The sequence below is a fragment of the Pollachius pollachius genome (genome assembly GCF_949987615.1).
Source record: "Pollachius pollachius genome assembly, chromosome: 17".
Taxonomy (NCBI): Eukaryota; Metazoa; Chordata; class Actinopteri; order Gadiformes; family Gadidae; genus Pollachius; species Pollachius pollachius.
The window spans coordinates 21,556,390-21,567,689 of record NC_136950.1 but is presented as its reverse complement, the minus strand read 5'-3'; the positions used below and the strand labels follow the sequence as shown (position 1 = coordinate 21,567,689).

The window sequence follows — 11,300 nt, the reverse complement described above, 5'->3', positions numbered from 1 at the left end:
CTATGCCCCATCTCCTTCGATCAGGGTAACTAATGGCCCGTAGTAAACGGGCTACATAAATAGAGTTGACTTGGTTTCCACTGATCAGGCCAGCCGGTCCAGCCAATGGGCTGACATGCAGACCACGAGCGAGCAACCACACTCTGACTCTCGATCGAAGATGTGAGTCCACTGATGCTTTAGGGTCAAGGCCAGGCAGGCCGGCTCTCAGCCATTGGACCAGTCGCACAGAGACACGCTTCTGAGGCCTACCAGACCTGAGACGGCAAGGGTTCACTGATGAAATAATTACATTTGCCGTTAAGGTTCGAAGAGCACTGCAAGGTCACTCCTTGCGGGAACACAATATATACAACAGGTTTGGATGAGGAGGGATCTCTAGATGGGGTGTACGATTTGGCTGGGAAAGTCTATACATGTGAGGTTCATGTTCTCTATTGGCAAAGGTCTTATATTCCCACATACTGTAAGAGGGCTGGTCGTCTTATATAGACAATAGATGTAAAGTGCACTTCTGTCTGAACACATTTCACACAGTGTGTTGTAGGTCAACAGCTCTGTCAGCCGTTTAACAATATTTTCATATTTCTATGTAATGGTTGTTAAATATTGTCTTCCTTTAGTATCATATGCAATACCGCTTGCCTTTAATTGCCCATTGTGGGACAAATAAAGTATTTTGAATTAAATATACATTGGGGTATTCTTCACTATAGATATTTTATGCATATTGTTCTTTAGATAAAATCTCCACAGGGTTGTTTTGGCTTTGGCTGCTCACTCCTCCTCAGCTCTGGGTGACGGTATTGTGTTACCTGTTGCCATAAAGATACTTTCACCAAAATAAAGGACTTGGCTGTGACGCATTGGGCCCTGCCCGATTCTTTATGTTTGCATGTCTCTCTCTCCGGCTGACATCTGAACCTCTTGTGAGAGGTCTGTGTGAGACCACAACCCGGCGTCTCCACGCGGCCTTACAAGCCCCAGGCATCAAAGATGGCTGTAAATGTCTTATAGATGGGTGAGAATATCTACGGGCCAAGGAATTTAACATGTCAAAAATAGATACTCGAGCAGTGGTCGGGGATATTCCAAAGGGGGAGATTCTGCTTAGTCATTTTTTCCCACACTCAAAGCGGTTTCTGGGAATACTGGTTTTCAGTAATTTTGTTTCTGACGTAATAGTTACGATGTTTACCAGCCTTAAAACACATGAGAATGCCCTATGATTTTGATGGTTTAGTATACCACTGCTAGTTATAGAGCCACTGCTGTTTATCTGCTTATTGTGAATAGCATATAGCTTTTCATAGATTGAACTAAATATATTAAACAAAAACAATTGCTGGGCTTAAAATTATGCAATCTCCACTATCCATATTACATTGTGTATATTGTCAGTGTGTTACTTTGACTTTCTTGCGTTAAGAGACAAAGACATGTCAAGTCGCACAGGGTGTTTTGACGGGCTAAACAAGAAGGGGAGCGTACCTATGTTCCCCGGGTCCTATTTTCCCCGGGTCCTATGTTCCCCCCTTTGTATGTGAGAGGGGACCATAGGACCCTGTGAGCAAATCTTTTTTTCGTAGGACGATAGGTTAAAGTACCGCCTTTTTCGCCTCTGATTCAACTGTGATTGGTTAGAATGGCTCTCCTCCAATTGGTTATGGCTAGGGTTAGGTTTAGGGTTAACCCTCACCCTAACGCCTGATTTCCACCGGGGACGTATGCGGCGCGGAACGGCCGCGAACTCTGCCCTGCGTAAATCCCCACCGGGCGCGTAACGGCAGTGTAGTGCTACCTTGCGAGCCAGCCGTATTCATGCGAGATCACGAGATCACGCGATAATCATAAACCTAATGTACTCACCTTCCACTCACAAAACTACTGCAATTAAATGCCAGGCTTTGTCCTTTCTGACATTTTCCTTATAAAAAGGATGATTTATTTCATAAATTATTTTATGTTGCCCCACTTCGACAATCAGTCTCTCGTCGTCCATGTTGCTGACCCTTTGAGACCCTTTGATTGATTGACTGCTGACCTGGTTCCACCGGTCATGACCTAATGTTGATGTGAAGTTGTGATAGGCTACATGAGCTGAGTATTGTGTTTTATTTTGAAAATTGACCGGATGCTCTGTGGCTTTTACTTTTTCACTTCCTGCCCGGCTCGATCTGCTCTGTTGCTCTGTTGTTACGCCCCCGGTGCGGATTGACGCAGGTCAGAGTTCGCAGCCGTTCCGCGGCGCGTACGTCCCCCGTGGAAATCAGGTGTAACCCTAACCCTAACCCTAAACCTGACCCTAACCCTTTGCACCCGGGGAACATAGGACCTGGGGAACATAAGGATGACCCCACAAGAAGCTAGCTTGTATCTAGACAACAACTGGTGAAAAACATCTCAGTCTTGAAAGGATTCTGGTGGGGTCAAATTTGTGGCTGCTGGTTGTTGAGTAAACAGGGAGAATGTTGTCCTCTAACAAACTTCTCCAAAGTTTTCTGATGTACGTTTCTGGCCTCCCTTCTCCAGTTGACCAACTGGGCGCTAACACACCGCTGTAGCTACGCTAATACACCAATGTAGCTATGCTAACACACCGCTGTAGCTACGCTAACACACCGCTGTAGCTATGCTAACACACCGTTGTAGCTACGCTATCCTCAGAAACTCCAACTGAACTTGAAGACGGGCCATGTTACTGTAAAACACTGTACAACAATATAATCATTTCTCATTTAATTTACCATATATTGGCACTTTTCAGTGCTCGAAAAGATGAAAAGCGCAGGAATTTAATTTAGATTGTAACTGAAATCCGGCAAGAGCACACTTTGATCAGGGAACTCAAGATATTTATTGACTTAATTACTACACTTGTTACTCTTTCAACCCGGGGCAGCAATACTAATCCACGGCTGGACCTCTGATCAGGACACCGGCAAGACGTTCTCACACGTAGATTTCTTCAGTGTCAACAAGCCCTTTGCCACGCTTGAAGCGAGCTGACTGGGAAATATATAATATTTGCTGTGTAACTGTATATTCCACTGATACAATGTTTAACAGCTGCTTGTTGAAGAAAGCGGTCGGGTCAGCTAGAAGCTTGAGACTGGGCTAGCTACCAATGTAAACCCCTGTTGAAATGTCACCATATTCTTATTTTGTGTTTTATTATACCCCCCTGGCCAACATAAACCAACTTGTGACATCACACGCTGCTATTCCCAAAGAAGTGCCTTTAAAGCAGCCAGTGTATAAAAGCCCTCTGGTTTTACTGTCAAAGCTACCGTCAAAACCAAATCATTAACTCTTTTTAACATGCGGTACGAAATAAAAAAGAAAGTGCAAAATAAAATCCATCAAATTGATGAAATGTTACATGCCTGATGACAAGATTCAGAAATGGTTATTATTCTCACTAGATGACAAAAAGTAATGGTGTTTTTTTTATCAAAAACAGATTGGGAAACAGGCCTCCAGGACGTGGCCTTTCTTCACCTTCTGCGTCAGGCTCGTGGTAACAACATGCTGGATGACAGTCCCGCTCATCGTCTGCTGAGATGTTCCAGGCCTGAGGGACTTTGGCCGTGGAGGAACAATAGCTTTTGTTGAGTACAGCGGCTGGGCGGCCTGGTCTGCTGCTGGGTTTCTGATTGCTGGACTGACAAATAGCGGGAGCATCCATCCATACATGGGGTCATTCCCTGTCCTCGTGTCCATAGAGAATCCAGCTCTATATTCTGTTAGATACATTCTGGTTGTCAGAATGGCCCTAATCAGGGTGTTTTATTTTGTGTATTTCGAACTTTATAGGGCTTGAAAACAATCTAGTTCTGTGGTAGACTTACTCCCAGCCCAGAGCAGTGTTTGTCTATTCCGTTCACCTCTGGTCTATCGTGTGGTTAAAATGCAGGTCCCCTTTGCCTCAGTTGAACTGAACACAACACACAAGAATACCGCAGATATCCCCCAAATGAAAAACAGTTGGTTTATTTATTTTGAAATGTTGCTCATCAGCCTGTCTCGGTTGCTCCTTTTTTCCTCCCAATCTGCCTTTCAATCTTTCTGTGCTTTCGTTCCGCCTTACTTCTCTCTTCTATCTTTCTTTCTTTTTTTCCTGTCTACCTTTCTTTCTCCTTTTCTTTCATTCTATTTTCTTCATATTCATCCTTCTTTCTTAGTTTGTCTCTCTTACTCTATTTCTCTCTTTCCTTCATTGTATTCTCTTATTATTCATCCTTTCTTTCTTAGCTAATCTCACTTTCTCTCTTTCCTTCTTTCTATTTTCTTCATACTCATCCATCTCTCTCTCTCTCTCTCTCTCTCTCTTTCTCTCTCTTGCATCTTCTAGGGGCCCTCGAAGAGGGAAAGCTTTCAGGAAACTTGGAACAACGCAGTTGTAGGTAAATAAATGCTCTCTACGAAAAATAATGAGTTCAACAACATGGGCCCCTGCCAAGCCCCCCAGAGCAACATGCGCCCTGAATAATGCCCTAATGACTCGTGTGATAATACGATAATCACTGTGTGGCCTCTGCGAAGTCACAGGGTTCGCTGACGAAACCAGCACCAGAGTTCTGGGACCGCTCTGGGACCGCTCTGGGACCGTTCTGGGATTCGGGACAGGAGGACGGCACGGGATGAACCGGTCTATGTGTTTGTGTGTTTTTCTATGTGTGTGTGTGTTTGTGTATTTGTGTGTGTTTGTTTGTATGTGTGTGTGCGTGTGTGTGTGTGTGGGTGTGAGTGTGGGTGTGTGTGAGAAAGGGATAGAGAGCTACAGGTGGAGAGAGAGAGAGAGGGAGGGAGGGAGCGAGCGAGCGTCTCGTCAGAATAACATGGCCTCTCTTCATGATAACATCCAAGCCTAAGATAACAGACCAAAAAACCCAAACCGTAATTATTATTCCTGCGGTTCGGTGGAACAGGTACTAGGTAATCAATCAGGGATGAGGGTTATTATGGTGACGCGTGGCCCAGGGATCTGAGCTCGCTGTGCACGGTCTCTAGCCGAGGCCTGCCGGCTGGAGGGAGGCTTGGCGATTGGTTCCATATGGGAGGATGAGTCAAAACAATGAACAGATGTGATGCTCCGCAGCCATAACAATAAAACGGAGAGCACCTCCGTACCTCAGAATGGTTTGATGGGCCCGTAAAAACAAAACGCTTTGACCGGCCTATTAAGCGCTCAGGTTAGGATCTGGTGTCCTGGATCCCTTTAATGGATTAATGAGGGGGTTGACCCTACTCTACTCTATTCTACTAAACTATGTTGTACTTCCTACCCTCTTATAGTGGCTCTTCTTGGCTCTATTATGTTGTACTCGACTCCACACTTCTCTGCTCTACTCTACCCTTCTCTATTGTTATATATACTATTCTACTTTACTTTCTCTACTCTACTTGATCTACTCTATTATGTTATACTCTACTCTATGTTCGGGATTACACTTGTCTGCTCTACTATCTGCTCTATTCGACTATAGTTTGCTCAACTCCATTCCACTCTGCTCTACTCTATGCTTCCCTAATATATGCTGTTCTATTCTATTCTACCCCACTCCAATCCACCCTGTTCTGCTATACCCTATATCCTCTACTCTACCCCAACCGTCTCAGTGCGGCTCTGCAGTGGAAAAACGTTTCCAGGTCTCCTTTGCCAAGGTAATGGGCATAGCGCTCTGGAGTTTACACAAAAAGATTTAATGTCTCACTGTCTTTCCATACAATATCAACACAGTCAAGTGCTCCCTGGCAGCGCGCCTGCGGCAACTGCTACAGAGAGGAGGAAAACGCTATGGGTGGATTCAGCCCCATTTCAAAGGATCCTCCCGTTGTGGATAATGCTTGAAACCGTGATGTTATTTCCTATATAGAATATAAAAAATAACTCAAAGTAAAGATTTATGTCTGCTTTGGCAGAGGGAGACACTACTAATTAATGGATTGAATACCAGCTGTGATAAAGCCAGAGTGTGTTAAAGGATTGATGTCGCCTTGACCTAGACCTTCAGCTCGGATGATGATGTATCGAGACTCTCTCCAATGTCTGAGAAGTCCATCACTGGTGAGAAGATCTTTGGACGAGAACGGTGGTATGGTCCAAAGGAGAACAGAGGGAGAGAACTAAAGGAGAGGGAGAAGGAGGAAGAGAGAAAAGAGGGAAAAGCAAATCGTTCCTGCGTCACATTGCTTTAATTTGTCCACCAGCTGCCAAAGAAAATGACGTCCTGCTGTTTTTTTTTTCTTCTTGTTTTTTCTTCTTTTTTTTTCTTCTTGGCTCGATGCTTGTCTTGGCATCGAACACAGCTGGAACCAGACTGTGAACAAGTGTAATTGTTACAGTAAGACGAAGAAGACTATTGACACAGCTTTTTCCACAGATATCATTAAATCATCATCATTTTTTTTTTTACAATTTATTTAGTACTTATTATTTAAAGTATAGTCTAATGACGATCATAATTATTCATTTAAATAAAACGGATATTTATCATTTTATTATTAATGATAATTAATGACCGACGTATAATATCCACGACCTATTTGTAATGTGTCGAACTCCACCTCCCCATTGTATTAATCTAACCTCCACCTGACCTCAGTTAACAGATCCTCATCAAATCTGTAAAACCTTTTTAATATATTATTTCATTCTATGATGTCAACCTAACGCAGATGATTCGATAATAAACCCAGCAACCCGTGCCAGGTTTTGGGAGAGAAACCCAACTAAACTGGCTTTCAGGTGACGGGGAGGGGCTGAGCGCATCACCTCGGACCCGAGCGCTCATCCAAACGCAATATATAGACCCGCAGAGGCGCCGTGGAGCCCAGGCCCTCCTATAGTCGCACGGAGTTGAAACCTATCTGAGAAAAGCCCTCCCTCTCTTTCCGATATAGCCCTCTGCAGAGCAGACTCGGGGAGCGATAGCTTGACTTGAATCCAGACCAATTCAAGCCACTACTAGGCTATACTACAGCGCAGGAGAAGGTAGGAGGCAGTCTGTCGAGATATCACTTGAATTAAGTGCGCTAATTGATCTATTCCACACACACAGGCTGAGTAGCCTCAACGTTACCGTTTGCGTAGTTATAGAAGCATCTTGCGAAGTGTAGTTTATTTTCTACTCTTTTTTTTCATTCAAGTTTTTCTTTGCCTAGGATTTGGATATCTGATCAGAAACAGCCCCACATAATCAAACATGGCGCCTCGGTTTTTCGCCATTGACTTCATGCTTTTGTGCATATCCTGCGGAACAAGTGCATTATTGGCCCCAGGCGCCGACTCGTTGCCGTCTGCCAATTCCACTGCCCCTGACGCAGCGGCGCACACTTACGGGACAGATACCACGTCTATTTCTAAATCCAGGAAGAGGCGCTATATTTCACAAAACGACATGCTCGCCATTCTTGATTATCACAACAAAGTCAGAGGAAAAGTCTTCCCTCCGGCGTCCAATATGGAATACATGGTGAGTTAAAAAATGATATATATATATATATATTTACACTTAAATGATTCATATTTTATATGTGGCAATGGGGGATTGGTTTATTACTATAAAAATAAATGGACACCGCTTGGCTTGGTTTGAATGTTCCCGGATAACACTTTTAAATGATCATATGCTGTATAGGCTCTTCCCTTCGCTCTCGTTGCAGAATGACTGAGTTGATAGTAGTGTGACGCAACGGGATCTCAACGACAGGGAGTGACGTGTTGCTTGTCTATAATAGATGTGTAGTTTATCACAGGACCCCCCCCCTCCCAGCTGTTTGGCAGATTGCATGCGGAGAGTAGACCACCAAAGTAGCCCCTGGGGGGGGGGGGGGGGGGGGGGGGGATCATGTGTTCGGCCACTTGACCACTGATGGGGAACCATTGGTGTACTGGTGCCTCGACGGGTCAAGTCCACAGCGAATGAAAGAGAGAATGAAACTTAATACAAAATGTAGTTTTGTATTAAGCTTGTATTAAAAGCTTGTATTTATTTCATGCAGGTCACATAGAAATAAACTCAATGCTCAATCCTCATGACGTTAAAATCAATCAGGAGATAAACGAAGCTGCAACTCATTTGTTAACATATGTATGCAAATGTTTGCCGCATTCACATAATCTTCCCAATCTGCTTACGTGATCCACATGGTCATGTTGAATGGGTTCACGCAGTTTGTTTCCTGGCACTTCTTCTGGTTCTGGTTACGGAGCAGTGCGTTCAGTGAGGAGTAAATTCACATCTCAACGCAGTAGGAGACATCTGAAGACGAGGATGAAGACGGGGAGTGGGCACAGTGTGTATTTTCCGTCGGTTATGTAATAAGGCTAAATTTTTCCAATGTATTTCTGTGTGTGCTTGCGTTTGTGCGTGCATGTGTATGTGTGTGTGTGTGCACGTGTGTGTGCATGCATGTGTATCTGTGTGTGCCTGCATGTGTGTGTGTGTGTGTGTGTGTGTTATGCATGTGTGTGTGTTTGTGCGTGCTTGTATGTGTGTGTGTGTGGGTGCTTGTGTGTGTGTGTGTGTGTGTTTGTGCGTGTGTGTGTTTGTGCGTGCTTGTGTGCTTGCTTGTGTGTGTGTGTGTGTGTTTATGCGTTTGTGTGTGTATGTGTGTTATGCATGTGTTTGTGCGTGTGTGTGTTTTGCGTGCTTGTGTGCGTGCTTGTGTGCGTGCTTGTGTGTGTGTGTGTGTGTGTGTGTAGGTGTGGGATGAGTCTCTGGCTAAGTCGGCGGAGGACTGGGCCCACGCCTGCCTGTGGGAGCACGGACCCCCGAACCTCCTCAGGTTCCTGGGTCAAAACCTCTCCGTCAGGACCGGACGGTGAGTCACCCCTGACCCACATACCCCCCCACACACATCTGCTGCTCCTGCTAAGGTTAGCATGATGTCGTGGTTACTGCTCGCTGCGGCGTTCTTCTGTTTTCTCTCGTCTGCCGGACGTTCCCCAGTGACCCGGGGAGACCTTGAGGAATGCCCCGTGTGACGTTCCCAGTGCTTAAAGCAGAAGAGTTTTCCAGGTCGTTCCTCTGAAGGGTTACATCGGGGGGGCTCTGTTTCATGACCAGCTCAAAGGCAGATATAGTGGCTATATTAGTGGTCAGTCAATAGCAACACACTATTGACTCCCACACTGAGGCTAAACTGGATGTGATACTACTGGAGGAAGAGAACTCACCATCTTGCTTTAATACATAATGCTAACTTGATGGCCATCACAGGGTGTTTCTCTCCTTTCTTTTCTTTTTTTCTTTTACAAAATGTCCAGTTTTATTAATTAAACGACACCCGTAGCTTTATGACGTCAATGACTTGATTCCGTCATGATTCCTTTTCCGCCGCCTCTGCCCATTTGGAGAACGATACAGAGCGGTATCACCCTGAGGTGCGAGGACTGCTGCTGCTGAACGAGGACTGAGGACTGTCAGCGGAGCCAGCAGGACCTTAGAGATCCTTTGACTCTGTCGTTGTGCTTTGTCCTCCGCAGTTATCGATCGATCCTCCAGCTGGTGAGGCCGTGGTACGACGAGGTGAAAGACTACTCCTTCCCGTACCCCCGGGACTGCAAGCCCAGATGCCCCCTGCGGTGTTACGGGCCGATGTGCACCCACTACACCCAGGTAGGCTCCTCCCCCCCCCCCCCCCCCCCCCCCCTCCCCCGGGTAGGCCTCTCAGAGCTGTTCCTCAGGTGTTACCACAGGGCCAGGCGTCTGAAACGGGTTTCTGTGCGTTGCAGATGGTGTGGGCGACGTCCAACAAGATGGGCTGTGCAGTCCATACCTGTCACAACATGAACGTGTGGGGCTCGGTGTGGAAAAGAGCGACGTACCTGGTGTGCAACTACTCACCCAAGTAAGTGACACTGAACGTAGGAGCGCTTGTGAGGGAGGGAGCCGCCACCATCAGCTGCTTTCTGAAACGGCCTCATAGCGGACTGCTTCATCAGCTCCGTTGGGAAAGGTTGACCCTTTACGTCATTGGGTCAATTTTGACAACGGAGGCCGCAAATCCCGGCCAAGGAGCAAAAAATGGTTTTGTAATTTTCAAAAGTGACCTTTATTTTTTGGTGTTGATTTTGCAGACACGCATGTGAAGCAGTCCTCTGCCATGTTAGAGAATAGCTGAGCGGGACAGTTAGCATGATGTTTTGATTCAAATAAAAAACGATGAAAGATGCCTGAGTCTGCTTAGGATGAGCCACATTTTACGCGATTACCGATCAAAACGTTTTCTTAGCACATTGCGGCTCTCATACCTCAGAAGTCTCGATGCCGTCTGTCTCCCATGACACTGCAATTAGAAATACCCAGACACCCACAGAGCCTGAGTTAGGAATTCTTTCCCTAATGCCAGACTCAAAGCCTTGGGCCTCAGGACCGCCAACACATGTGACCGGCTTGTGACATAGGTTCTGTAATGTACTCGGTTGTTAGACATTTCTAACACATTCAACGGTTGACCTATTTGTTCAAAGTTGACCTAGTTATTCCAATATGGTCAAAGCCTGTTGCCAAGTTCGATGAAGACCCACAACGATCGCCCAATCCGCTCCAAAGAGCTTAAGACGTCTAAAAGACGTCTTTAAACCGTCTAAAAAATGGTTTGCCATCAGATAAATGGAATGAAGACGCTAACACATAAGAATCATAATGTATGCATCATGACTTTGTGGTTAACGGCGGCCGTGTTTCTGTCTTCCAGGGGGAACTGGATCGGCGAGGCCCCGTACAAAGTAGGCGTCCCCTGCTCTGCCTGTCCCCCAAGCTACGGGGGGTCCTGCAACAACAACATGTGCTTTCCCACCCTCAACACAAACTACCTGCACTGGTTCAAATAGGTCCCCGCCAGACACACACACACACACACACACAGACACACACACACAGACACACACACACACACACACACACACACATACACACACACACACACACACACACACACATATCATAAGCTGCCACAGAGACAATGTTATTCTTTTTCCGTATAAGGAAATGCACAAAATCCTGGACCACGCTTATCTTATCTTTATTTTATTTTTTTGTTTTGTATATAAGGGCTTATTTAAAGTCAAAACATTTGGTTTGCACGCAGCAGGCATTTCAGTTTCGTTCAAAATATGTAAATACAAAATGTAAAAATGATTTTTGTAACGGTTTGTACTTAAACTATTTTTTATTTCATTTGATGATGTGGATTGAGGGAAAAACGTTTTGATGTTAAAGTTTGTGTTTTGAAGCAGTATTTTGGGACATTTCCTATGCAGTACTACTCAGTACTACTGTGGTTCTGGT

The 11,300-nt window shown here is 45.3% G+C and overlaps 1 protein-coding gene across 1 annotated transcript; it reads left to right on the top strand.

Annotated features, from left to right (window-relative positions):
• Window positions 1-7,208: 7,208 nt before the first annotated feature.
• Window positions 7,209-10,843, top strand: LOC307089139 (peptidase inhibitor 15-A-like; the record flags this gene model as incomplete). The annotated part of the gene is made up of 5 exons (XM_079755264.1): window positions 7,209-7,478; window positions 8,711-8,829; window positions 9,494-9,626; window positions 9,743-9,858; window positions 10,708-10,843. The coding sequence occupies 5 exons, from the start codon at window positions 7,209-7,211 to the stop codon at window positions 10,841-10,843; spliced, it is 774 nt and encodes a 257-aa protein (XP_079611390.1).
• Window positions 10,844-11,300: the final 457 nt, after the last annotated feature.